The sequence below is a fragment of the Otolemur garnettii genome, unplaced genomic scaffold (assembly GCF_000181295.1).
Source record: "Otolemur garnettii isolate 467f Iridium unplaced genomic scaffold, OtoGar3 scaffold00007, whole genome shotgun sequence".
In the NCBI taxonomy this organism is placed as follows: Eukaryota; Metazoa; Chordata; class Mammalia; order Primates; family Galagidae; genus Otolemur; species Otolemur garnettii.
In genome coordinates this window covers 3,271,095-3,298,607 of record NW_003852402.1, presented here as the reverse complement: position 1 = coordinate 3,298,607, position 27,513 = coordinate 3,271,095, and the positions used below count along the sequence as shown (strand labels likewise).

At 52.8% G+C, this 27,513-nt stretch overlaps 1 protein-coding gene across 4 annotated transcripts; it reads left to right on the top strand.

Annotated features, from left to right (window-relative positions):
* Positions 1-1,851: 1,851 nt before the first annotated feature.
* On the top strand, positions 1,852-25,222 carry TTC38 (tetratricopeptide repeat domain 38). 4 transcript variants are annotated; one of them, XM_003783107.3, is made up of 14 exons: positions 1,852-1,899; positions 2,844-2,921; positions 6,237-6,318; positions 7,417-7,588; positions 8,323-8,496; positions 11,797-11,872; positions 14,630-14,749; positions 16,720-16,779; positions 18,234-18,272; positions 19,733-19,814; positions 21,770-21,935; positions 22,685-22,844; positions 23,092-23,165; positions 24,145-25,222. In XM_003783107.3, exons 1-14 carry the CDS (start codon positions 1,867-1,869, stop codon positions 24,236-24,238), a joined length of 1,410 nt encoding a protein of 469 aa, XP_003783155.1. In that variant the 5' UTR covers positions 1,852-1,866; the 3' UTR covers positions 24,239-25,222. The 4 variants fall into 4 exon arrangements, with proteins under 4 accessions (XP_003783155.1, XP_023365085.1, XP_023365086.1 ...); XM_023509317.1 differs by lacking the exon at positions 1,852-1,899 and adding an exon at positions 1,910-2,003; XM_023509318.1 differs by lacking the exons at positions 1,852-1,899; positions 2,844-2,921; positions 6,237-6,318 and adding an exon at positions 7,856-7,985 and having other exon boundaries at positions 7,539-7,588.
* Positions 25,223-27,513: the final 2,291 nt, after the last annotated feature.

Below are 27,513 nucleotides of genomic sequence, written 5' to 3'. Positions count from 1 at the left end.
GGTCTCAAACCCCTGCGCTCAGGCAATCCACCTGCCTTGGCCTCCCAAGTGCTGGGATTACAGGTGTGAAACACTGCACCAGGCCCCAAAAGTAACCATTTAAAAGTGTACAAATCAGTAGAATTCAGTGTGTTCATGATATTTTGCAAACATCACACTTTTTTTCTTTCTTTCTTTCTTTCTTTTCTTTTTTTTTTTTTTTTGAGACAGAGTCTCTCATTAAAATAGCCCTAGGGTTGAGTCCTATGGCATCATAGCTGACAGCAACCTGAAACTCTTGGGCTTGAGCAATCCTCTTGTCTCAGCCTTCCGAGTAGCTGGGACTATAGGCACCCACCATAATGCCCAACAATTTTTAGAGATGGGTTCTTGCTCTTGTTCAGGCGGGTCTGGAACTCCTGAGCTCAAGCAGTCCATCTGCCTGGGCCTCCCGGAGTGCAAGGATTACAGGGGTGAGCCACTGTGCCTCCAGCTAGTTCCACAAATTTTCATTAACCTGAAAGGAAGCCCGGTACCATCGGCGCTCACTGCCTTCCCATCTCCCCCAGCCCTCACCTGTCTGCTTTTTCTTGTTTCTCTCCCATTAATGTCTGGCTTTTTTCACTTAGCAACAGTACAAATGAACCTTCACAGCATCATGCTAAGCATATGTCTTCTTTAGAGAAATGTCAATTCAAATATTTTGCTCATTTTTATTTATTTATTTATTTTTATTGAGACAGAGTCTCACTATTTCACCCTCGGTAGAGTGCTGTGGCATCACAGCTGACAGCAAGCCTCCTCCTGGGCTTAAGCAATTCTCTTGCCTCAGCCTCCCAACTAGCTGGGACTACATGTGCCCACCACAACTACAAAAATATATGGCTATTTTTTGGTTGTAGTTGTCATTGTTGTTTGGCGGCCCAGACTGGGTTCCAACCCATCAACTCTGGTGTATGTGGCTGCTACCTTAGTTGCTTGAGCTACAGGCGCCCAGCCCCCCACCCCACGTTTTCTTGTAAGAGTTTCAGCTCTCATATAAAACAAGTAATGTGTTAATACAATACTTTTGAAAATAAAAATTAATGCCAGAAGCCCGTGATGCACAAAATATTACCATTTTAAATAAAATCCGCGCCTGCACTTGCACTGGTCAGGTGGCTCATGCACTGTGGCACGGGTAGATTAAACTAGGTGAGAGCCCACTGGGTGGAGCAGGTTCCTGGCTGGTGGGCGAGTTTGGTGCGTTCTGAGGCTGCAAGACAGGAGAGCTGTATCTGCACTGCGTCAAGAAGGGAGGGAAATGAGGCCCAGGACAGTGGTGGCCCAATATGACATTCCAATGTGTGGTTTGCACGCGCGGACAACATAGAACTTGAAAATAACCGCAGTCCCAGGGCTTTCCTGCCCTCAAAGGGACTCTGCAGGCGCCTCCTGAGTTGGGTCCTCGACAGGGAGGAGGCCTTAGCGGGCACAGCGGGGAGGGAGGCAGGACCGGGCTGGACCACCAAACGCGCATCCCGAGGCCAGCAGCATGGCCTTCCCGCCGCAGGCTCCCGCTGTGATGGGGAGGCAGGCGCGAACACGCAGACTCGCACCACAGTGCCCCCTTCGAGCCCAGGCCAGGTCCCCGCAGCCCGACCCAGGGGAGCCAGTGGACACCCCTCGTAGCACCCGCACTGGGCGGATGCTCTGCGGCGCCTGCGGAGCGGCTCAGTGGGACCTCGGGGGCCGGCCCAGGTCCCCAAGCCGCCGCAGGTCTGTCAGAAACCCACCAGTGAGCTAGAGGGACAGCGCCGCCACCCTGCCCCGCCCCTTTGTGCTCCACCCCGGAAAGCGGTGGCCGCGCTGGGAGTCCAGGCCCTCTGGACTTCGACCCCGCCCAGCATGGCCGCCCCCGCACAGCTGCGCGACTGCCAGGTAAGCCGAGGGCGCCCCAGGCCTGGGGGGCCTGCGGGCAACCACAGGGGAACGCCGGCAGGCAGCGCCGCGGCGGACTGCGGTGGACCTGGCTGGAGCGCGAGGTGCGGGTGACAGCCCTGGGCGCACAGGCACTTCCGGGCAGCATATAGAAGGGACCGGAGGACCCTGTTGTGGGGTCCCCACCAAAAGGAAACAAGCGGTGCCCGTTTAGGTTCCAGGGAGCCTCCGGGACCTCCTAAAAACTTAGCCCACTCGAGTTGGCATGGTCTGCTGGGTTAAAGTGAAGGTCCCCTTCGAACCCACCCAAGGCAGAGAGTCTGAGCCCATTCTGCAGATGAGGAAGATGAAGGTCAGAGGGGCCAGGCGGCTTGTGCACAGCTACCCAATACCAAACCTCAGAAGATGGCCCACTGAGCTGGCTAGGAATGAAGGACATTTCCTCTGCCCACAGGAGTCCTGTGGCAGGAGACCAAGGGCAGCAATCACAGTGAACAAATCTGACATGGCAGTACTTGGAGGTCCAACTGTTCTGGTGGTTGGCAGGGAGTGTGCATCTTGCCCGCCAAATGGAAAGACGGCCTCCTCTTCTGTCTTGCCTGCTGGAGCTCCCTCATCTGCTCAGGGACTGCCATTTACACAGTCATCTCATTAAGTCCTTCAGGGCCTGTTTTGCAGAGGGACAGCCAAGGATGGGGGGGATCTTGCCTGGGGGGGGGTGCACAGCTGTTTGGAGGCTCCTGGGATTTGGATAGGGATCTGAGCTCAGCTTTCTCTCTGCCCTTCACTGTGAAGTTGGAGAGAGCCCCCCAAGGCCACATCCTATAGAAGCCTGTGTTTAAATAAATTGTTGCCAGATGTGGAGCAATCTGGGAGTGTGCTGGCGGGCTGGGCTCACGTGTTTGGGTTTGGATCAGACCCTGTATTGCCTTCTTGTGTTGCAGGCGTGGAAGGATGCTGGGCTCCCACTCTCTACCCCGAGCAACGAGGCCTCCAAGCTGTTTGATGCCACCCTGACCCAGGTGTGCCTGCTGAGATGAGTGGCGACCCTCCTGGGACGGTCTATGGGGAGGGTTTTTTAATTAGTAAATGCTTTTTAAATTGCACTGTGACTTTAGCAAGAGATGGCAGTAAAATCTATATACTTTGTACTGAGGACATGGGAACATGTGAAACCACCTCTTTTGGCCACAGTGTGGGCGAGAGGGTCGCTGACTTGCCCTCCTTCCCCAGGTCCCAGAGTGGTGGGGAGAGAGCTGGGGCCCATTGAGGGGGGTGGTTTTGTGGTGAGCCTCCATGGGGGTTCCTCTATGGCCTGCTGAGGCTTTGATGTGGGGCTCTGCCTCTTAGGGCATGGGATCTTGCCTTGGGCTAATCTGTGACCATGCCGCTCTCACCCTTGGTCTTGCTGTTCAAGACCTCTGGCATATCGTCAGTCATTTCTGTATCAATGAAGGCATATATAGTTTCAGAACCAGTAGGGCTCTCAGAAGTAAGGTCCACCTAGTTTGTTTGACAGGTGGAGAAACTGAGACCCAGACAATTGAACCAATTTGAGTTTAAGGTTTGCTAGTGAGTTAGAGAACCAGGATGCACCAAGTTCTAAATACACCAATGGAAAACTAAAGCTGGGCTTTATCAGGAGCAGTGAGACTGCTACATATGGACTCCGTCTGCGTAACCAAGGAAGGTTGGTGAGGACCAAGGAAGATCCTAGAAGCAACAAGCTGAACAGGAAACATGATACTAGTAGGTGAACATTAGGGAAGTTAGGATTATGGGAGTAGAGTTAGATTGTTGTAATAATTCAATGATCACAAAGTTTTGTGATCAGGGTCAGGTATGCAGACTAATAGGTGAGGACATGCACCTCCACAAAGAACGTAACTATACTGGGGGTTTCACGAGACAGCTTAGCGTGAACACCAAAGGACTTCAGGAAAAAGGTCCACAAGGGCCTGACTGGGGCCTGAAAGGACTTGGGAAGCCATTTTAAGATTAACTAGGACAGCACGTGCAGCTGACTCATTGAGCAAGAAAAACTAGTTCTTGTGGGTGTGAGATAAGAGGATTCAGCTTTTTTCTCCCCAGCTCCTGTTATGATTCGGGCGTCAGCTAATCCACCCTACAGGAACACAGAGGATTAACTGGGCTGCAGTTAGCTCCAAAGTCCATGTTCCCTTTTTCTTTTGTTTTCTGTAATCCTGTTAGTGATTGATAAATCTTTTAAAGAAGTAAAGTAATGAAAATAGCTAAAGCGTAATCGGACAGGTAATGGGGAATTAGGGCATGAGACACTGCAGGGATGATGTATATTGTTGTTGCAAACACCCATTTGCTGATCAAGAGAAGTTATAAAAACTGAGTCCATCTGGAGTTGGGAACTGTGACTATCTCTTGAATAAAGGCCGTCAGCCCCCCAGCCCACGCTATAAATTCTACTCTATTTCTATTGTCTTCATTTTCTTCATTCCCTCATCACTACCAAGCACTGGGGACACTCACGGTTGTTCGGGAGCTGGCTCCCTACAGACACTCCATTAGCTGTGCCACCAGTGCTTCTGTTCCCAGTCTCTCCTTGCCAGGGACTCCACAGTGTGCACTTGAGCTCTTTGTCTATTGTGTTTAATGTTGGCCCACTGGCCCCTCCTGGACATCACTGGCCTCTGTAGAGTTCTCTATTTGTTACAGGCTGAGTTCCCTAACTCAGCAGGTCTCATCCTCCCAGCTGTGGGTTTTCTGTCCTGTGCACACATATTGGTGTCTATGCTGTCCTGCATTTGAACTTGGGTTTTTTGTGAATTTCTGTGCCAGCTCCCCTGATTCTTGTTAAAATGCATGTAGGTTAGACAACTGAAAGTACACATTTTATTTTATTTTTGTTTTAGAGACAGAGTCTCCCTTTATCGCCCTTGGTAGAGTGCTGTGGCATCACAGCTCATAGCAAACTCCAACTCCTGGGCTTAGGCAATTCTTTTGCCTCAGCCTCCTGAGTAGCTGGGACTACAGGTACCCACCACAACGGCCGGCTATTTTTTGTTGCAGTTTGGCCGGGGCTGGGTTTGAACCCTGAGTATATGGGGCCAGCGCCCTACCCACTGAGCCACAGGCACCACCCTGAAACTACACATTTTAAAATCCAATGCATTATTATAGTGTTAGGATTTTTTAAAAGGAGATTTGTCTTTTTCTTTGGAGGCAGAGTCTCAAGCTGTCACCCTGGATAGAGTACTGTGGCGTCATAGCTCACAGCAACCTCAAACTCTTGGGCTTAAGTGATTCTCTTGCATCAGCCTCCCAAGTAGCTGGGACTACAGGCGCCTGTCACAACACCCAGCTATTTTTCTTTCCTTTTTTTGGCCGGGGCTGGGTTTGTACCTGCCACCTCCAGTATATGGGGCCAGCACCCTACTCCTTTGAGCCATAGGTGCTGTCCAGCACCCAGCTATTTTTTGGTTGTAGTTGTCATTGTTGTTTGGCAGGCCCAGGCTGGACAAACCTGCCAGCTCTGGTGTATGTGGCTGGCATCCTAGCCGCTGAGCTACAGGTGCTGAGACTAAAAGGAGGTATTTTTTAAAAAGACTAGAAACCAATATATCAAATTGTCAAAAATAATGATGAGAAAAGATTACATTAAGTGTTTTTGTCCAGTTTTTGTGCCCTTTTCTCACACTCTACCATGAATTTTTGCTGTGGTTATTTTTAAAAGGCATGAGTAAGAATTTGAAGTGTTCCTATTGTGGTGCCCAACTTCAAGTGCCCTGTTAGGGCTGAAGAAGCTGGCAGGGGGAAGGTCACTTGCCAGGAAGAGCCTTCCTTCTGATGTTTCTTTTTTTGGAAATGGTAACATCACCAGCCCTACAAAGTGGGCCTATGTATTTAATCCCTGCCTGTGAGGTGAACCATGTTGTGCTTCCTTCAGGTTGGAGTCCAGAAAACAATGTTCTAGAAAGAAAAAAAACGGCCTGGATTTAGATACGTGCCTTCATTAATATGATCCAAGGACTCCACAAGGACAGCTTTGTTTTGCCTTTTCTTTTCTTTTTTTTTTTCTTTCTGAGACAGAGCCTCAAGCTGTCATCCTAGGTAGAATGCTTTGGCGTCACAGCTCACAGCAACCTCCAACTCCTGGGCTCAACCGAGTCTCCTGCCTCAGCCTCCCAAGTAGCTGGGATTACAGGCGCCTGCCACCATGCCTGGCTGTTTTTTGGTTGCAGCCGTCATTGTTGTTAGGCGGGCCCAGGCCAGATTCGAACCCGCCAGGTCAGGTGTATGTGGCTGGCGCCTTAGCCGCTTGAGCCACAGGCACTGAGCCTGTTTTGCCTTTTCTATTTCAGTATGTAAAATGGACCAATGACAAGAGTCTCGGGGGAATTGAGGGCTGCCTGGCAAAGCTCAAAGCTGCAGATCCAACCTTTGGTGAGTAACATTTTCCCTGAGGGAGGAGCCCAGTGTCATGGTTCCAGCCTGTCTCATCCCCTGGATACAGGGACTCAGTTAACAGCTGCTCCCATACAGATGCCAGGTTCTAATCGAAGGCATTTTTCAATTTTTTCTGTAATTGCTATCAGTTCTGCAAGGAAGACAATGATTCCATTTTTCAGATGAGGAAACTGTAGTTCAGGGACAGTAAGACACATTCCCAAAGCCACCTTGATGGTAGTTGAGGGACTGATTAGACGAGCCTGTATATATCCAAAGCCCAGACCCTGGGATCACAAGAGATGGCTACTGCAGCCTTGATCAGGGGACAGGTAAGTGGCTGGGATGGGGTGAGGACTGATAAATGGTGTGGCATCTGGGCAAGCTCTGCGTGTGGCAGGCATGGGGAGGTCAGCACAGTGCATTCTGGAGCTCAGGGTGGGTGGGTGGCCTCACTATGGGTCAAGGTTCCAGGTCTCAGAGAAGGACTGACAGGAGGACAGTCCTTTCATCAGGGCTGCAGGGTCCCCCCTTCCCGTCCTGCTGCAGCCATACTGAAGGCAGGGAGCTCAAGCTACTCTGGCAAGAACAGGATGGGGCAGGAACTGGGAAGAACCCGGCAAGCTGAGCCCAACCAAGGGAAAGAGTAGCCAGGGTTGGCTCAGGCACTCTGACTGACCTCAAGCCCTAGGTCAGAAGCAGGGCCCACATGGGTGGTCTTACCCCTATGATTAGGCCGCAGGTTGCAGGCCTGGACTGTGACTGAGTTTTAAACACCTACATACACCCTGTCTCTCTCCAGTTTGGGGATAGGAAGCCCAGGTAGGACCCTGGGGTCTGCATACTAGCCAGCAAGATTGCTTCAAGGACCATACGCACATCTCCTCACCAATTCTCCACGTGCAAGAGTAGACCAGACAGGATCATGGCTTTGTGCTCTGGGGCCGCTGCAGACAGCGCCCTGAGCAGCAGCCCTTGAGTGTCCCTCCAGAGGCTGTGTGTGGTTGTGGTGACAGGCTAACTGATGAGCTGCAGACAGTGCACTGGAGCCACTCCCTCTGTCTGAACCACCTGCTGTCTTCCAACCTTTGCCAGCGATGGGCCATGTCCTCTCTAATGGCCTCATGCTGATTGGCACCGGAAGCTCTGTGAGGCTGGACAAAGAGCTGGACCTGGATGTGAAGACCATGGTGAAGATTTCAACAACCCAGCCGCTAACGCGGCGAGAGCAGCTGCACGTGTCTGCAGTAGAGATGTTTGCCAAGGGGTGAGGCCCCCCGGGCTAGGGGCTGGCCCTCTGAGGCCGTGCTTGGGAATGTCAGGGTCCCCCTTTCCCAGTGCCCTTGAGGAGGGGGTGGCCCAGGAGTGGCTCTGGCCCTACCTGGTGAGATGACCTGATTGGAAATTGCAGTTGAATGCTGTATGAGGAAGTAGTTGGTTAGAGTCCCCAGCTTGGTGTTCAAAGAAACTTATTTTGTTTCATTCAATAAATTGCATATTATTTCACTATGAGAATAATAGGGCCACATTACAGAAATAGCCGGAAGAGAGAATGGAACATTCCCCTACATGCCACTTGCCTCACGCTGCCTCAGACCGCCCCTGCTTTGGGTCCTTGGTGGTCCCTGTGCTCTCCAGGACAGCCCTTGTGCCTACTCAGGCAGGTGAGATGCCCCTGAGGGCTCAGGGGTTCCAAACCCTGAATTGACAAAGTCCTGCCCAGGTCTTCCTGGAAAGGCAGCCCAGGTATGAATTCCAGCCGGAGACTTCCTGCTGCGGGCTCACAGACTCCAGTGGAATTTTTTAAACCAGTATTTTTAAACCTGGACTACAGAGTGACATTTCTCACTGTTTTCAATTTTCTGAGCTATAACCTAACATAGACACTGATTTTCTTATTTAAACCAGTTCAGTGTAGACCATGACGTGAGGGAGAAATGATGCCATTTACGGGGGTGGACGTCTGTTCGGTGTTGCTGACAAATCTCTCCTGGCTTCCAGGAACTTCCCGAAAGCCTGTGAACTATGGGAACAGATTCTCCGGGACCACCCAACAGACATGTTGGCCCTGAAATTTTCCCACGATACCTACTTTTACTTGGGCTACCAGGAACAGATGCGAGATTCTGTGGCTCGAATTTACCCCTTCTGGACACCCGAGATCCCTCTTAGCAGGTATGTGCCAGTTGGAAATCACATAATTTCTATTTCTTAATCTCTCTCTCCTGCCCTAAAAATATGGCAGTCCTTTTGGCAACAGACCAAAAGAACTGTTGCTGTTCTCCTGGTTCCTTAAAGTTCAAAGGCTTCATTCTCCTCATTGTGTCTTCATCCACCTGTGGATGACGTAATACCATTGAGTGTTAGTTGGGGTGGGATTGTTGCAGTAACAAACATTCCCTAGATCTCCAAAGCTATTACAGTGAAGGCTTATTTCCCACCCACCCTACACGTCCATCTTAGGAGGGCTGAGGGATCTGCACCCATGTCCTGTCCCCCTCCAGGCTGATGAAGCAACTGCCCTCTGGAGGCACCCACTGCTCAGAGGGAAAAGTGAGCTCTTCTGAGGGGCTCACAATGGCAATTAAGGGCTCAGAGTGAAAAGAATAACCTGCCACTCCCAGGTTTTTGGCCAGACTTGACCACATGACCTGACTCCCCACAGGAGACCAGGAAGTGCAGTTCTACCCTGTGCTTGGGAAGTGAGGGAAGCCTGAATGTCTCTGCATAGCCCCAGTGACCACCCGTGTGATGGACTCCGCTGTGTCTTAATCACAGACTAGTTGTGAGGTCAGATGTCTTCTAGATTGCAGAGCTGCAGTAGTTGGGGCTTTCTAAGAAACAAGCAGTGGTGTGTGTGTCTCTCCGAAAGAGAGAGAGATGGAGAGATTTATTTTAAGGAATTGTTAATTGATTTATTTTAAGGAATTGTGATTGTTGGAGTTGGCAAGTTCAAAGTCTGGAGGGCAGGGTGGCAGGCTGGGAATATCTGCAGCAGTCAGTGGTACAGTCCTGGGTCTGAGAACAGCCTCAGGCAGAAGTCCTTCTTCTGGGGACGTCAGTCTTTTCTCTTAAAGCTTTCACCTGATTAGATGAGGCCCACCCACACATGGAGGTCATGGAGGTCATCTGCTTTACTCAAAGTCTACTGATTTAAATGTAAATTTCCCTAAAAAGTTACCTCTGCAGCAACACCTAGACTAGTGTTTGACCAATCAACAGGGTATGATGGCCCAGCTAAATTGTTGCATAAAATTAATTATCATAAGAGCCTAATAGTACCTTACACACAGTGAGCATTCAATAAATGTTGAGGGTTAAAGGACCCCAGTAAGCACTTAGTAAATGCTTTTTAAAAAGGATAAATCTGGAAGCCACTGCTCTAGAACACTGCTTCAATGAACAACAGTAATAAAGATAATATCTGAATCTCAAATAGACACGCTGTGTTCTTGTTGAGTGCAGTGGCTCACACCTGGAATCCGAGCACTCTGGGAGGCCAAGGCAGGTGGATCACTTGAGCTCAGGAGTATGAGGTTGCTGTGAGCTATAATACCACTGACACTCTACCAGGATGACAAAGTGAGACTCTGTCTCAAAAAAAAAGGGGGGAGGGCAGCGCCTATGGCTCAGTGAGTAGGGCGCTGGCCCCATATACCAAGGGTGGTGGGTTCAAACCTGGCCCCTGCCAAACTGCAACAAAAAAATAGCTGGGCATTGTGGCGGGGGCCTGGAGTCCCAGATACGCGGGAGACTGAGGCAAGAGAACCGCCTAAACCCAAGAGCTAGAGGTTGCTGTGAGCTGTGACGCCATGGCACTCTACCAAGGGCAATAAAGTGAGACTCTGTCTCAAAAAAAGAAAGAAAGAAACACCACGTTCTATCTTGTTTTTACTTTAACCCCAAAACATTACAAGAAAGAACACCTCTTTCACTCGAGTCCAGGTAGGATACTCCGGTGCCAGTCATTACAGATGAGCATGGAAGATGAATTTACATAGCCCATCCTGGGCTAGCCCTTGGCTGAGAGTGAGTTGGATGGACAGGGCTGGCCTGCAGGAGCTCTGGGCCTGGGGAGGGGTCTGGCCATCCACTGGGCACTCCAGGCTGGGCTGAGGGCCATGCTCAGTGCTGTGGGAGCAAGGGAGCCACTGCCAGCTCTCGGGTCATGAAGGCTTCCAGAGAGGTGGTCCTGGGCCATGCCTCTGGTGGGTGTCACCAGGCAGTCAGGAGGGAGACGACCCTTATCATCCTCAGCAAAGACGCTGTGTTGATCCTTAGGAGGTGGGATGCTACTTGAGGAGTGGGCCTGCTATCAGCGCTGGGTTTGGGAACTAGTGTGTGATGGTGAAGTTCACTTTGCCACTTGCAAATTGGAAGCTTTGAGATGCTGAGAAATAGCCTGTCACAGGGTTAGAGAGTGTGTATCTGTCTCCTGCGGCTGCTATGACAAAGTGCCACAAACTGAGTGGCTTTGAGTAGCAGACACGCATTCACTTACAGTTCTGGAAGCCGGAAGTTTGATTCAGGGAATCAGCAGGGCTGGCTCCCTCCGATGCTCTGCAGGAGGGTCCTTCTTGCCCCTTCCAGGGTCTGGTGTGGCCAGTGTTCCTTGATGCTGTGCGCCTTCAGCCACTGTCTTCCCCCGGCCTCTGTGTCTCCACATCTTCACGTGACCTATCACAAGGGCATTGTTGTTGGATTGGCTCGTCCTAATCCGGTGTGTAATCAACGTCAGCTTGATAACATCTGTGAAGACCCTATTTCCAAAAAAGGTCACACTGACCAGGTGTGGTGGCTCGTGCCTGTAATCCCAGCACTCTGAGAGGCAGAGGCGGAGGGATCACCTGAGCTCAGGAGTTCAAGACCAGCTGGAGCAAGACTGAGACCCCCATCGCTACTAAAAATAGAAAAACTAGCTGGTGTCATGGCAGGTGCCTGTAGTCCCAGCTACTTGGGAGGCTGAGGCAGGAGGATTGCTCAAACCCAGAAGTTTGAGGTTGCTGTGAGCTGTAACGCCATGGCACTCTACCCAGGGCAACAGAGTGAGACTCTGTCTTTTTTTTTTGAGATAAGAGTTTCAAGCTGTTGCCCTGGGTAGAGTACTGACGCCATCACGCTCACAGCAACCTCTAACTCCTGGGCTCAACCGAGTCTCCTGCCTCAGCCTCCCAAGTAGCTGGGACTACAGGCGCCCGCCACAACGCCTGGCCATTTTTTGGTTGCAGCCATCATTGTTGTTTGGCGGGCTCGGGCTGGGAATTCGAACCTGCCACCTTAGGTATATGTGGCTGGCGCCCTAGCCGCCTGAGCCGCAGGCACCGAGCCGAGACTCTGTCTTAAGGAAAAACAACAACAACAACAAAAAAGCAAAAAAGGTCACATTTGCAGCTGCAGAGAATTGGGACTTTAGTATGGCTCTTGGAGGGACACAATTCATCTTTTTGTATTTTGAGGTATTTTTCTCAATTTTAGCTACGTGAAAGGCATCTACTCTTTTGGATTGATGGAAACCAACTTCTACGATCAGGCAGAAAAACTCGCCAAAGAGGTAAGTGGACGTTTCCTGAGGCACCTGACCCTTCAGGGACCCTGGTGAGCCCCCCTCCTTCCTGGGCCTCATTTCCTCAGAGATGCTGGGAAGAGCTCCTGTTGGCATGGCCAACTGCCTCCTGCATGGGGCTGACCACGTGTCTGTCACTCACCCGTGCCTCCTGGGTCCTCATGATTCTGCGTCTGCAGACAAGGACAGTGAAGCTCAGGTCACCTCACGCCTTCTGTGCTGCCTGGAGTGGTGGCTTTGGCCTTCCCCCAGCTCTGTTGGGTTGGGGACATTGATGGGAAACATACCCACATGTATACAGCGGTTCATCCTCCTTGAACTTCACACTTCTAGTCTCTCTAACAGCACCTGCGCTTTGATGATTTGAGCAACGACCACCAATTATGATGCCTGGTGGGCATGCTGGGCCCAGGGCCAAGTGGTGGCTGTGGCTGTCAGGGCCTGAGCTGTCAGCATCTCTGGGAGTCGCTCCCCTCCTCCTCTTGTTGCAGGATGGAAACTGAGGCCCAGGGAGGGGCTGTCACACACACACAGGGGTAAATAATGCTCCTGTGCTGGGCTTGCTTGTGTCCACATGTCACTGCCCATGAGACATTAGACTCTTTGTTGCCTGGATAAGGGATTCAGAGGCCAAAAGGGGAGCTCTCCTATAGCCACACAGTTCAGAGATGGCAGAGCCAGATTTCACCCTGCCTCCTGATCAGTGGGTGTCCTTTAAGCTGCCTGGGCTAGACCTCAGCCTCTCAGCATCCCAGCCGGGGCTCTTGGCCCCAGAAGTTGCCTTAGTCAGCCTGCAGCTCACCCTCTCCAGGAGAAAGCCCATGGGGCCCATAGACACCCTAAACACTGCTCTGGTTACAGCACCGGAGCCCAGATGTGAGCCTCAGGAGTGAGTACTTCTTAGCATTAGCTCTGAGTCAAGGCTTGGGGGGACCTTCTTGCTCCTTGTGAGTCAGAAGCCAGGGCTTCTTGGTGATCTTGGCTCCACAGCCTGGATGACAGGCACTGCCGTCCAGAGGTCAGCTGCTGCCAGGCCCCCTATTAGAGGGCATCCATCTGGGATCTGAAGGCTGGCAGAATGGTTGGTACAGCTCTGGACAAGGACAGTTGTGGTGAGCCGTACATGGCAGGTGCCCCAGAGGGAGGCCAGACATGCAGGCTCATGCCTCATAAGGACCGAGAAGCATTGGCGGTCTCTCACGCCCCTGTTATGCCCTTTTCTCCTGCTGTGTCCCCTTCTGCACCACCCACTCTCTGACCCCAACACCAGCTCCCCACAGAGAAGGGCAAGAAGACCAGACTATGGTGGTGTCAGGGGGACAACTTATGGGCCATGTGTCTGCTGGTGAGGGGCAGGATTACCCCTGGACCACTAGCTGGGCAACAGCAGGCAAAGTCCTGCCACAGAGCTTGGGTACCTGGAATGCCAAGTGGCTTTATGGGCTGAGGCTCACAGTGTAGCAGGTGGGCCAGGAAGTCAGGAGCCAGGGCTGGAGCAGGACAGGCAGGGGCCAATAGCTACGGAAAACCAGTTTGCATTTTCCCAGGGAAGCCTGGGAGGCCTCCCAAGAAGAGGAGCCTGATCAGCCCCTCAGAGATGTGACAGTGGCAGCCCTTCACATCTGCTACTGCTAGCTGTGAAAGCAACACACTTAGCAGGGCCCTGAGAAGTGCCCCAGTGCCCAGTCTACTCAGACTGTGCCTCTGTGTCCTGTGTCCTATGCTCAGGGGCCCTGCCCGGGGGTACCCATGGCTCCCTACAGACATACCTTCTATCCCTCTGTGCCTCCGTGTGGAGTGGGCAGGGCCTGCAGAGAGCAGGACTGCAGGGACCACCTGCAGCCACAACCTTGCAGTAGGTGCTAGGCCAGGGCAGAGGTACTTGGGGTGCTGAACTCCCATGAAGGGTGTGGGGAGACTGAGACAGCAGGGCTGAGGGGAATCCATGATTTGGTGTGTGGGGACCTGGACCAGCCTGGGGGACCTCTGTGAGCCTCAGTGTACTACTCAGTGCTTGACACTTGGTGGGCGCTTAGGAAACATGAGCTGAAAAAATAAAGAGAATGAAACTGCTAGGATATGAGAGTCATCCCATGGGTCCTGCCGGCCTCACTGGTCACTGTCACACTCAAGGGTCAGTGAGCAGCTATTGTCATTAACAGCCGTGGTGTCAGAGCCAGCTGTTTGTGAGCATGGAAAGCTGCATGTGTAGTCATGGCCTATGTGGCGGGGGAAGAGGCAGCGTCAGCCCGCTGGAGTCCTTGGCAGTCCACGCTGTGTTCCTGTGGACAGCAACCACTTCTCGAAGAGAGAGGCAGCATCAGTGGCCCCAGCACCAAGGGGAAACTGAGGCCCAGAGAGTTTGGATGACGTGCTGTATGTCACTCAGCTGTACGTCACTCAGCTGTACACAGCAGGCTGTGGGCTCAGGGGACAAGCCCTGGCTTTGCCATCCAGCTGTGCGACCCCGGGCAAGTGTCACCTAGCCTCCCTGAGCCTCAGTTTCCTTATCTGTGAAGAGGGCGGTGAGACCCTCCATGGTAGCATCCTGTGGTTGGTGTCCCTACCTGGTGTGCCCTGGGCACCTGGGAGCGGCTCTGGTCATTGGGATGGTAATGTTTAGAGTCCTGTCCCCATGCTTGCTGCGCTTCCATCAGTTCAGGGCCCTCCTGTCCCTCAGACAGGCATGGCCGGCCCAGGCTGTGTGACTAACTTCTGGCCCTTCTCCACCCCCACCCTGCATAGGCCTTGTCTGTTAACCCCACGGATGCGTGGTCCGTGCACACCATCGCCCACGTCCATGAGATGAAGGCAGAGATCAAGGATGGAGTGGAGTTTATGCAGCGCTCAGAGAACCACTGGAAGGTATGACTCTTGCCCATGGGTCAGCTCCCTGGAAAAGTCCATGTGTAACCTTGAGTCCCACTGAGTCCGTGTGGACAAGAGTTACAGGTGTGGTTTGGTTCTTGGAGAACTTGGGTTCATCTTGGAGGCTTTTCTGTCGTGCCAGGGTTCCCCAACCTCTCAGAGTCTTACAGGCAGTTCTAGGGTTGGTCTGGCCTGAGGTATTTGGCTGTGAAAGGAAGGGACAGGAAAATTGCTGGAGAGACTCGACCTAGCGAGGAGGAGGCCTGCGAGGCCCCAAGCCACCTCTTCTGTTGCTGGCTCAGCAGGCAGCCATGGCATGGCCTCAGTGTAGCACAGGCAGCTGGGAGGGGGGCTATGGGAGTGCTGCCACAGTGATGGCTTGCAGCGGTGGCACATGGTCAGGGCCCTGTTGGGGAGGGGTCCTGGGGCCATCTGGACCCCTAGCACCCTGCCAGGTCCTTTCCTGAGGTCTGACCACACTGTGGCCTCATTCTTCCCACTCCTGGGACCTTTCCCTCCCTCCCATATCCCTGTGGGGATCCTCTTCCTCTGTGCAGGCCTGTCTTCCTGGGCTGGCCTCTGGCACACAGCCTGGTACCTGTCCAGGGGGTGGCTGCCCTGCCCTTCTCCGTGCAGTGGTGGGCTCCTCAGGGCACTGATGGCTGAGGTGGCAAGGGTCTCCCAAGGCCTGGCACCACCGGTAGATGCCTAGCTATGTGAGTGTATAAGCTACGGAGAGACCAGGAGCCGAGGGGCCCACAGCACTGGCGCCTTTCCAGGCAGCTCCCTTCCAGAGACAGATTACCACTCTCCAGGAGAAGTCTTAGGTAAAGCAGGTGTTTGAGAGCATGAGATCCCAGGCACAGCTGTGTGAGACTGGAAAGGCCCTGAGGATACCAGCAACCCCCAGGCAGAGGGGTGGCTCTGCCCTTGGCCCCCAACCAGATGCTGTTTGTTCTTGCAGGAAGGAACACTAGGTCTGGGCTTGGGGGTGCTGGTGTGGCTGTGCCCTCTAGCTGACAGGCAAGAGCTTGCCCAGGTAGGACCAAGGCCAGGAGGCCTGGCTGGACGTGGCGCTGGCAGGCATCACACTCCTCCCTGGAACTCTGATTCTGTGGGGCCTGAGACCCCTGTGCCTGAGGCGTGGCTCTACCCTGGGGCAAGAACTTGATCTCTGGGAGCCTCAGTTTCCTCATCTGTTGTCACAGTATGGAGCCCGTGGCCCCAGATGAGTGCCCGTTGTGGGTGGCTGAGGTTGTCTTCATTTCAGAACCAGCTGTTGTCCTCTGATGTCTTCATCTGTCCCCTGGGTGCCACCTGGCAGCCTCTGCCCGGCTGGATGGCCCTGGGTATGGACGACATGGCCAAGGGCTTCCTATCTCCTTCCTCCTGCTCCTGCCTCAGATATTTGGCTGCTGAGTGTGGGGCTCAGCCAGACTCTAGTCCCTGTCCAGACCTGCACCCTGGCCCAGGGACCCTAGTTTCCCAAGCGTGGAATATCCCAGCAGCAGCCAGCTCTGAGCACAGGCTGCCTCACACTGAGTGGGTGATGAAACCATTCCCATCCCAGCCCTGCTCCCCGTACTCTGTGGGCTTTGTCAGTGCCTGCGGGTGCTGGTCCAAGTGCCCTGAGCTGCTGGGTGCTCCGTGGGTCTCGTGACGTCCTCAGTCGGCCCTTTCCCAGCTCATGCAGGAGGAAGATGAGGCTGGAGTTGCTGAGTAACTCCCTCTGTGTTGGCCCTGGCACCATTGCCCTCTAGCTTAGCTGAGCAAGTTATCTGCCTCCCTCTGCCTCAGTTTCCTCCTGGGTAAATTCAGACATAGCAGGGGCCACTCTGTTGGAGATGAAAGGGCGTGGGGCTGCCAGCACAGGCCAGGTGATAAATTCTGTGTCACTGCGAAATAACACTTGTGTGTTCTCCCCAGGACCTGCCGGACCTTCCTTTAATTCTCTTGTTCTTCCTCAGGACTCCGACATGCTCGCTTGCCATAATTATTGGCACTGGGCGTTATATCTGATTGAAAAGGTAAGGTGACCCTCTGGCTGCTCCAGCTTCCCCCGTCTGTTTTTCTGGCTCCAGTTCTTTGCTCACGTCCCACGCAGCAGTGTCTCGTGTGTGCACGTGAGAGGGTGCCCCTCGCAATGCCATGCGGGCGTGTTCAAAGCGTCTTCCAGGCTTGAGCTACTTGCGCAGCTTTTTATTGTCAGGACTTGGAAATCACATCTATTGTGCATGATTTGTGGGCATCTTTTGGACTGAGTGCCTCTCTCCTGCTAGAGCAGACGGCCAAGGCTCACCACCACCCCTCCACCCTCACCCCCCCCCACACACACGTAAGGCGCAAGAGCCTCTGGCAGGATCCATAGAGAGCTGGTTGGGACGTGCCCTGTACCCAGTGATTCTATTTATGAGCGTGTCTCTTGCAGTGTTCTTTTATTGTTTAATTTAATTAATTAATTAATTTTTTGGAGACAGAGTCTCACTCTATCACCCTGGGTATGCTGTGGCATCATAGCTCAAAGCAACCTCAAACTCTTGGGCTCAAGCCATCCTCCTGCCTCAGCCTCCTAAGTAGCTAGGACTATAGGCACCTGCACAACGCCCACTAATTTTTCTGTTTTTAAGGGACAGGGTCTTGCTCTTGCTCAGACTGGTCTCAAATTCCTGAGCTTAAGGGATCCTCCCCCCCCACCCCGGGCCTCCCATAGTGTTACGATTACAGGTGTGAGCCACTGCACCCGGCTTCTTGCTGTGTTCTTTACCACAGAGAAAAACTGGAAGGTCCATAAATGTCCAGGAAGAGATAGTTCCTCAGATAGGACCCTGTCATGACATAAGAATGTGGCTTTACAATGTCTACAAGAAAGCAGTGAACCTGGCTGAATGTAGAGTAGAGAAAATATATGAAGAAAAAAAGGCTCGGCGCCTGTAGGTCATTGGCTGGGGCGCCAGCCACATATACCAGGGCTGGTGGGTTCAAACCCAGCCTGGGCGGCCAAACAACAACGGCAACTACAAAAAAAAAAAGTAGCCAGGCATTGTGGTGGGCACCTGTAGTCCAGCTACTTGGGAGGCTGAGGTAAGAGAATCGCTTAAGCCTAAGAGTTTGAGGTTGCTGTGAGCTGTGATGCCACAGCACTCACTGAGGGGGACAGAGTGAGACTCTGTCTCCAAAAAAAAAAAAACCCAACTAGAAGGAAATGCATTAAAACACTTATAGCAATTAATATAAGCAATACTCACATTAACTCTTTTAATAGAAAGAATAACGCTATCTCAGAGACTGTCCCCTGGGCATCAGCAGGCCTCCACTGTCTTTCTGCTGGGAGCACAGAGGCCTGGTGAAGTGGGTTCGCCTGCCCCCATCCTGCGCCCATGTCCTGCGTACTCAGGGGGCTTGGCCTGACCATTTTTCGGGTCATTTCTCTGTATTACATTTTGCTTTCTCCAGATGGTAATCACGGGGACTTTATTTCCAGGGCGAGTACGAGGCCGTGCTGACCATTTATGACAGCCATGTAAGTCCCTGTGGAACCTGTTTGTTCTCTGGAGCAGTTTGCCTTGTAGTCCTTTTTTAAATTTCAGATTAATATAAGGGTGCAGATGATTAGGTTATATTGTTTGCATTTGTAAGGTAAAGTCCGAGTTGTAGTTGAGCTCTTCTCCCAGGAGGTGTGCCACATACCCTGCACTGTGCCCGTTAAGCGGGAGCTTCCCACACCCCCTCCATCCCACTCTCCGTGAATTTAATTGTGTTTTTCTCTCATGGACGGCCTTATAGTCATGAATAGATCTTCAGGTTCATCAGGATGACCCCAGGCAGAAAAGACAGGGGGAGCAAGCATATATTTCTTGCTTGTGTTTGACCTCCTGGGGTTCTTTAAGCATTGCTGTGGCCTGGCATTCAGCGGGGACATCCCAGTGACTCTGTTCACCTGGCAGGTGCTGATAGGTGTACACATCTCGGGGGATCACCTGTGCAATGGCAGACTTCTCTCCAGTCCTTTTAGATGGCCACTCTTTGGCAAGGTGATTGATCTACCCATAGGAATTTCTTTTTCTTTTTTTTTTTGCTTAATTTGAGTTCTCTGTAGAAGGAATTTTTCTTATTTTGGTTGACTATACATAACAAAATACACATAACAAAAGTACACATAACAAAATAAAGTGTCTCCGTGCCTGTTAAACACTAGGTCCCCAGCTCCTGCATATTCTTTTGTTTTGTTTTGTTTTTGAGACGGCATTTTACTCTGTCACCCAGGCTGGAGTGCAGTGGTGTCATCAAAGCTCACTGCAGCGTCCAACTCCTGGGTTCCGAGATCCTCTTGTCTTAGCCTCCCAAGTAGCTAGGACTAAAGGTGCCTGCCACAATGCCTGGCTAATTTTCTATCATAATTATTTGTAGAGACGGTGTCTTGCTAATGCCCAGGCTGGTCTTGAACTCCTAATCTCAAGCAGTCCTCCTGCCTCCGCCTCCCAAAGTGCTAGGGTTACAGCCCCTATGTGTACTTTCAAGAGGAAAAAAGCCTGACTCAGCTCCTAGCACCCAAGTGAGGACTTAATGATAAAACCTGGGACCACAGAAATGCTTGTGATTTGGGGGATGTAAACACCAAGTAAGAGAAACACACAGTAAAGTTCCCTTGACGTAGTCCTCTTAGCACTGAGGTATCGTAGTTGAGATAGGAAGGGTGACAGCACTGTGTGACCCGTGTAACCCGCTGAACAAAACTGAATCTGGAAGCGTGAATGGGCCAGGCAAGTCTGCCAGCAGGATCTAGGGTGGGAGTGCAGGGCAGTGGGGTCTGTCTTCAGTCCCCTGGTGCCCTTTCCGGGGCTTGCTGCAGGCTGAGCCCAGGGCAAGGGTGACAGTCCTGATAGTCGGGGTGTGGGGACGATGGTGGTGGCTCTGTTTGCTGGGGGTTGCTCTGTGCAGGTCCACTGCTGAGCTTGGCCTTGGGCGGCCCTTGTCTTCCAGATCCTCCCCAGCCTGCGAGCCAGTGGTGCGATGCTGGACGTGGTGGATGCCTGTTCCATGCTCTATCGCCTCCAGATGGAAGGTAGCCCCCTCTCTGCCCCCCCACCGGGCCTGTCTCCTTCCTGCCACACTGGACGGGGAGGTTGCTCTGGGCCAGCACAGCGCTGGACAAGAGCACATGGGAGAGCTCCTCCTGGGCCTCTGCAGGCCTTGGACAGCTGTCTGGCTGCCATCTTGGGTACTGTGATGCTCCCAGCCAGCCCCACTGCCCTTTCTCCCAGTTCCCACCACTCCTCAGTGTGGAGACCTCTGACTCTGCACCCAGTGTGGCACTGCTGTTCCCACGGCCTGCCCATCAGGCCTTTGGGGCGCAGATGGCACCTGGCCACCTGTCTGGATGCCATACCCTTTCCTAAAACACAGGAGCTGAGTGTTTCTCAACTCCCTGGCATTGCAGACAGTTTCTCAACCTGGCTGTGCTGTGCAGGGAGGCTGGATGGGGCAGCTACAGTTCTGGGGCTGTGGAGGGTTCCAGCCAGCTGGGTCAGAAGTGCAGTGTGGGATACAGACCTGGGCAGGGCAGTTTGGGGATCCGAGGGAGGACACAGCAAGCTGTTTCTGGAAGGTTCCAGGAATGCTTCCTAATGGAGGTGAAATGTGAACCACAGAAGGATGTGTAGGGTTTGCCAGGCAGAGGTGAGGAAGGATGTTACATGTGGAGAAGACGGCCTGTCCAAAGTCACCAGGACTCGTGTCAGCCCCGTTTGAGGATTAGTACCCGGAGGACACACTCTATGTGCTCAAATGGGGCAGGAGGCGGCTGGGAGGTAGCAGGAGCCAAGAAGCCCACCAGTGGGCAGGGCAGGCTGAGGCTGGAGCTGCAGAGAGAAGCAAGGAGGCTGAAAGTTTGGCAAGCAGGTTAGGGACCTGTGTGGAGGTCCAGGAGGAGGCTGGGGTTCCCAGGAGGAGGCGGGGGATTTTCTAACCCTGGAAATAGAACCCTGCTGATGGGAGACTTGTGTCTCTCATGGGCCCTGGGGGAAGGTAGAGTCCATTATCCCTGAGGCCCTGTTAATCCTTTCCCTGTAGAGGCAGAGAGCTTGAAAACCACCTGGAACCGTGGAGTCCAAGGCAGGTGTGAGCAGAAGCTAAGGAAGGGACGGGTTCGAGGCAAGGGGGCTGCTGAGGGCAGATGGGGAAGAAGCAGCCACAGTCTCCTCACTGTGCAGGGTGGGAACACTGGACTGTGTGTGGCTTATTGGGTGAGAAATAGGGGTTAAGGGCAGCACTGATGGTTGTGGAGAAAGAAGGATCCGGTAGTGGCAGAGTCAGTGGCCTGGTGGGAAAAGTGGGGCGGGTGTGGCACTGTCAGACATAAGGGAGAGGGATGCAGCTGCTCACTGAACAGATGGACCTGGTGCCTGTGATGTACCAGGTGCTCGACTTGAGGCTACCATGGGAAGAATTTAAAAAGTGCATTTGGGGGGTGGTGCCCGTCGCTCAGTGGGTAGGGCGCTGGCTATATACACTGAAGCTGGAGGATGTGAACCTAGCCCAGGCCAGCTAAAACAACAATAACAACAACAACAATAGCTGGGCATTGTGGCGGGTGCCTGTAGTCCCAACTTGGGAGGCTAAGGCAAAAGAATTGCTTAAGCCCAAGAGTTTGAGGTTGCTGTGAGCTGTGATGCCACGGTACTCTACCCAGGGCAACAGCTTGAGACTCTCTCAAAAAACAAAAACAAAACAGAAAAAAACTGCATTTGGGGTTTGTCAGAAAGCCTAAGACTGCGTTTAATAACCTTCAATAGTTTTTTTCAAAATTTGCTTTGTACCTTATGCATCTATTGCTTTTATAATTAAACAAAGTTAACGCAAACCTGTGTCCACAAGCTGTGGCACCAACTCTGCTCACCACCCACCTCTGCCCCAGAGCCAGTCTTGGGGCCTCTTGGGCCAAACAGGACAGGCGGCTCATGGGCAGGACATGCCCCACAGACTCATGCTAGGGTCTGTGTTCCTTCCTTGTGTTCTCAGGGGTGTCTGTGGGCCAGCGGTGGCAGGATATCCTGACCGTGACCCGGAAGCATAGTCGAGACCACATCCTGCTGTTCAATGATGTGCACTTTCTGATGGCATCCCTGGGTGCACGGGATCCCCAGACCACACAGGAGCTGTTGACCACCCTGTGGGCTGCCAGCGAGTATGCGGGGAGCCCTTGTCAGGCTGAGGGTGAGGGTGCCAGGGCTGTGCGGAGGCCTGTTCAGTGCCTGGGCTTGGGGTGGAGGCCCCACCTGTGAAAGCAGCTTTGGGGGTGCCCCTGGATGGCTCCTCTCAGGTGTGGGCCCTGTAGGGATGTGGCTCACCGTGGCCCACAGGGCTATAGTAGGTTCCTCCAGGACACAGAGCTGCCTCTCCATCTCCAGAGTGGGTATAGGAGCCTCAGGGTCATAGGACAACCTGCCAGGCACCTGGGGGGACACAAGGGGATCCTGGAACCAGAGACACCTACAGTTGACAGACAGATCCTGGACAAGGCAGTTCTCGGCTCTGAGCCTCAGTTTCTTCATCTGTAAATCAGGAATAGTGCCTGCTGAGGACTGGTGAGGGCTGGCCGGGACACCTGGGCTGTCACAGCCATTCCCTTCTGGTGGCATTGCTGGCCTTGGCTCTCAGGGTCAGGCTTATTGTCTACAATCCTGACAGTTCTGGGAAGTCATTGCTGTTATGCCCACTTTACAGCTGACCCAACTGAGGCCAGAAAATGAGGGACCTTCTCAGGGACAGGTGGCTGGTAATTGGCCAGCCTCCCCGGATCTGAGTTGGAGCCCTGTTTTCCCCACTCACTGGACTGCCTCTCTGTCACATCACCCCTGCTGAGCAGTAAACCACCTGTGCCCCAGATATGCTGTGATGGGGCAGGCTGCTGAGGACACTTTCTCTGGTTGGCAGGTCCCCAGGAGAGAACTGTCAGCATTTTCTGGCTCGAGATGTAGGGCTGCCCCTCTGCCAGGCCTTGGTGGAGGCCGAGGATGGGAACTTTGACCGTGTGGTGGAACTGCTGCTGCCCATCCGCTACCGGATCGTCCAGATTGGAGGCAGCAATGCCCAGGTGAGGCGGCCACCCCAAGCATAGTGATCAGTCAGAGCTCAGGGGTCCCAGGTCAGGGAGCCTGTGTGCCCAGCAGTCCCAAGTCTCTCCCAGGGTGTTGTTGCCCATGATGTGGCACTGTCCATCTCTCTCATGGTCCCTCCCCAGTAGAAGGGCAGGCCAGCCAGCCCCACCACCCCACATGGGTGGGGGCTCCCATCCCTCTGCCCACATTACAGGAGCCTAACTTGCTCCTCTGACATTTCAGAGAGATGTCTTCAACCAGTTATTGATTCACGCGGCCTTAAACTGTGCCTCCAGCGTCCATAAGAATGTGGCCCGGTGAGCTTGTTGCCCCCTTCCCAGCAAACTGCCTCCCACACTGGGTCTCCCTAGGGGCCTCCAGGATTCCTGGAGGCTCCCAGCTCCCTCCACTGAGGTGGTCTCTGCTTTTGAGGTTGTGAAGAGACGAGACTGTGGGGGAATTTGTTGTCCTTTGTCAACATGCTCAACTTGACCAAAGGGAACTAGCCAGCTCCCACCCCAGGCCCAGCCCACAGGATTTAGGGTCTGGTTAGGTTTCTGCCTCACTTACAGACAGCCACTTTCTCAGGACTTTTCCTCTGAGAGCTATTTCTCTGTGTTTCTTCCTATAAAGCCACTAATCTCATTCATGAGGGCCCCACCCTCATGACCATTCACCTCCCAGAGGCCCCACCTCCCGATGCCATCACCCTGGGATCTGGGCTTCAACATGAGCAGGACATGGACATTCCGTCCACAGCAGGGTCTGCACCTCTAACTGCCTTGCTTGCTTTCTTCACGCTGGTTTCTTCCCCACACCTTCGGCTCTGCCACTTGCTTGTCCTAGACCAGTCTTGGGTATGGCTTCCTGCCTACCCCCGTGTTCCCCCATCCCTCTTGTCCCCAGCACTGCACTAGGGTGATAGGGTAAGGTCTAAGTAGTCAAGCCACAGCTTTCCCTGAGGCAGAAAAGGCGCCCTGGGATTCCTGTCTCTTGGCATCACAGGGTTTCTAGTTTTGTTCTTTAAGATAGAGTCAAAGTGCTTGCTAATCTGGGTGTCCCCTCCTGCCATCTCTGCCAAAAAAAAAAAAAGCTGCCCCGGAGAGCTTAGCTTTCTTCCTTCCCCTGCCCAGGCCTGGCCTCCCACTCAGGTTTTGGCTCTTCCTGTCTCTCCCCACCCCCAATCCCACCGTGCTACAGCCCAAGCTACCTGTGTCTTGTCTTGGGCCTGAAGGACCACCAGGCCCCACGTTCTTTAAGAAGATTCTGCAACAGAACCTCTGTCTGCTTCCTTAGGAGCCTTCTGATGGAGAGAGATGCCTTGAAGCCTCACTCGCCCCTGACTGAACGGCTCATGCGCAAGGCAGCTGCTGTCCACCTCATGCAGTGAGCCTTGGAGGTGCCTCCCTTGCTCCAATCAGAGCCTGTGTGGGAGGCTGATAGAGATCTCCAGCTGTAAGCAGAAAGCCCTGAAAACCAGCAGTTTTACAGGAAGACGGGTGCACAAATTCATTTTAATAGAATATGATTCAGGATCTTTTGATCCTCGTTGGAGGCCAACGTGCATTTTAAGCAGTCAGAGCCAGTGGCAGTGCTGTTCTTTCCACTTACCCTGCAAACTGTTTCCCCAGGGAAACGCTGATGCTTCCTAGTGTTCAAAGGTTGGAATGCAGGGCAGGGGTGGGGCAGACCTAGCCCTAGCGGCGGCCTCCCCTACATTTAATTCTCCTTATAGACAGGTTCTGTTGTCCCCTCTTTCAGATGAGGGTACTGAGGAGGGGTGCACAGCGGGTGGTGACTTGCCTGGGTTCTTACTGTCTTTGGCCTCGGCCCACTGCCCCCACTGCCCTCCTTATAGATGAACAAGCTTGTGGAGCTGCTCCTTCTGTCCCTGAGGGGGGTCTTCAAGCCTCCCTGTGGGGCTCTGGTGGTGCCGCTTTGGGCTTCTTTCTCTGTTTAAACTGCACACCATGCGAGGCCTCAGGTGCATTCTTTGGTCAACTATGATTTTAAGCACATAAATGGCACGTTTCTAGGGTGTGAGGATGGAGCTCAGGGACGCTCTGCTGTGGCAAAAACTAAAGCACCATGACATGTGGTTGTACCAACATTTGAGCTAGTCTTACGAATGCTGCCTCTATCTCCTCCTTCCCACGGTTAACCTGCCTGAGGTCCCTTCTGGATGTGCTGACTCTTGCAGCTGCTGTCAGCCTTCCTGTGAGGGGAGGTCCTGGTGCAAAGGTGTTTGCAAGTTTCTTTCCATCAGAAATTAAATAGGGGCGGCACCCGTAGCTCAGTGGGTAAGGCCCCGACCACATACACCAAGGCTGGTGGGTTGGACCCTGGCTTGGCCTGCTAAAACAATGACCACAACTGCAACAAAAAAAATAGCCGGGTGTTGTGGCAGGCGCCTGTAGTCCCAGCTACTTGGGAGGCTGAAGCAAGAGAATTGCCTTAAGGCCAAGAGTTTGAGGTTGCTGTCATCTGTGACACCATAGCACTCTACCCAGGGCGATAGTTTGAGATTCTGTCTCAAAAAAAAAAAAAAAAAGAAGAAAGAAATTAGCTAGAGATTCACTGGGGCAGGGAGAGGACAGGTCTCCTGGGAGAGAGAGGAAGCTTCCAAATTTATTGGGTCCCCAAGTTTGCTCAAGTCCAAGCAAATTCCTGGGATTAATCAGTTCCCTATAAAAACAAAGTAAACAAACAAAACGTGTATCTCTATCATTCTGAAATTTAAAAAAATATATATTTTAACTTTAAAATAAGTTTGTGAGGTTATGGATATTTTAATTACCTTAACATAATCTTTCTACAATGTGTATGCAAATCAAAACATCACATTGTACGCCATAACTATAATTATCACTTGTCAATTAAAAAATAAATTTAAAAATATAAATGAAAAAATAATAAATGGTTCCTTTGACTAGTTCTTATGGGTGCCTTTCAGGAGCTATGCTCCAGGCCTGGGGCTGGCTTCTGTAGAGATGGGCTTCTCCATGAACTTGGGGTGGGTGGGTAGCCAGTCAAGAAAATGGATAATTACAACAGGATTTCAAGAGAGGTGCCATGTATACACAGGAGGTAGGGACACATCCCAAGGGGGACCTCTCTCCCCTCTTTTTGTTCCAAGTAAGACAGAGTTGGCCAGGGAAGAGGGAACCCTGCCAAGGTTAGAACCCTCCAAGCCTTCTAACCCCAGTCCCCACAGCAAGCTGGTGAGGATACCTCTCTGTGCCCCACAGCCCTTGGTAAAGAATGCGTAAGTAAATGAAGTAGAACTTTACTGGGGGAAGGAAGAAATGAATCTGTAATAGGTAGGCCAGTGATGAAAGAGGAGGAAGCCAAGAGAAGAGAGAGAGGGAATGAAGACAGTTTACAGTAACAGTGCCAAGTTATTAATCACTGAACGCCTACCATGTGCTGACACAATATAGGGAGAAGAACATCAGGAGTGGGTGTTGGGGACCCATCTCCAGGACAAGCCAAGGGAGGAAGATGCAGTGGGCAATCTCTCCCCAAGCTATTTGACCACCCCACCTTACCCACCTCTTTCAGCCCCTGCCTGGTGGGCTGGGTGAAACTGGGGAAAGTGGTGAGGGAGAACTGGTATGCCTATTAGGAGCTGAATCTCATGGGAGCTGAACTTGGAGTCAGAAGTGAAGGACCATAGCAACACGGTGATTAGTGTGGATGGTGCCAAACCAGGGACGTGGGAGGCCAGAAGTGGCCCCAGCCGCCAGCCTGGAAGGCTTCTGCACTGTTCTTGGGTGGCTGCTCTCCATCCAACCTGCTCCAAATAAATAGTTCATCATCATCTCTGAAAATGGTGCTCTCTTCCCAGAGTTCTATCCTTCCTAGGACACACCTTGTGAGTCACCGGAGACACCTCTCTGGATCTTCCTCCATCTATCCTGGATAATCAGAGCTACTACTTAGGAACACTTTGCCCTGGTGGTGCCCCTTCTTTGAGCCTTAAGTTCCTGAGGTGGGTATTATTGACAGCTGGCTCAGAGGCAAAGCCTCGGGTGAGGTTACTACGTAGCTGCCAGACAGACTTGCCTATCTGTGCTCGGCCCTCCCTGTCACTCAGGTCAGGTATGTCCCATCTGCTTCCCAGACGTGTGCACTCCCCAATGCAGGATTCATCACTTGGCTCCTGGCCTCTGCCTCTAGGTTCACCTCTCCAAGCCAGCTCCCCAGACTGCCCAGGAAACTCAGGACAGATGTCTGCCACACCCTTTGGGAATCCTCAGCCCTTCCTTGGGGAAGCCCGTTTAGGGCGACCGGCCGCGCAGCTCTGGCGATGCTGCTCTCTCGTGGTCTCTGGGTGGCCTAGTGCTCGCGGTGCTTTGTGCTGCTGCATTCAAAGTAACCGACCCGCACTGTTTTACGGAGCAGGCGGATGTACCTATTACGTCTAGTTTTCACACCTCCATGCCAGCCACTGAAGCAGTAGAAACACCACGCGCGCCCAGCACGCCCCTAGGGCAGCGGGCAGACTTCCGGATGGGCGCCCCGGCGTCCGTGCGGAGCCAATCCGCTGCGCTGGGAGCAGTGCGCGTGCGCACTGGGCGCCACTTCCAGGCATTCGGACTACAGCCCCCAGGATGCACCACGCCCGGTAGTCCCGCGGAGCTCTGTTCAAACCGACCAATGGGC

What these genes read in the sequence shown, in the direction of transcription:
- TTC38 (XM_003783107.3), top strand. Translation starts at nt 1,867, where the DNA reads ATGGCCGCCCCCGCACAGCTGCGCGACTGCCAG. An exon ending in CTATCGCCTCCAGATGGAAG is followed by an intron (nt 19,815 to 21,769) that starts GTAGCCCCCTCT and finishes TTGTGTTCTCAG; the next exon opens with GGGTGTCTGTGGGCCAGCGG. An exon ending in TTGGAGGCAGCAATGCCCAG is followed by an intron (nt 22,845 to 23,091) that starts GTGAGGCGGCCA and finishes CTGACATTTCAG; the next exon opens with AGAGATGTCTTCAACCAGTT.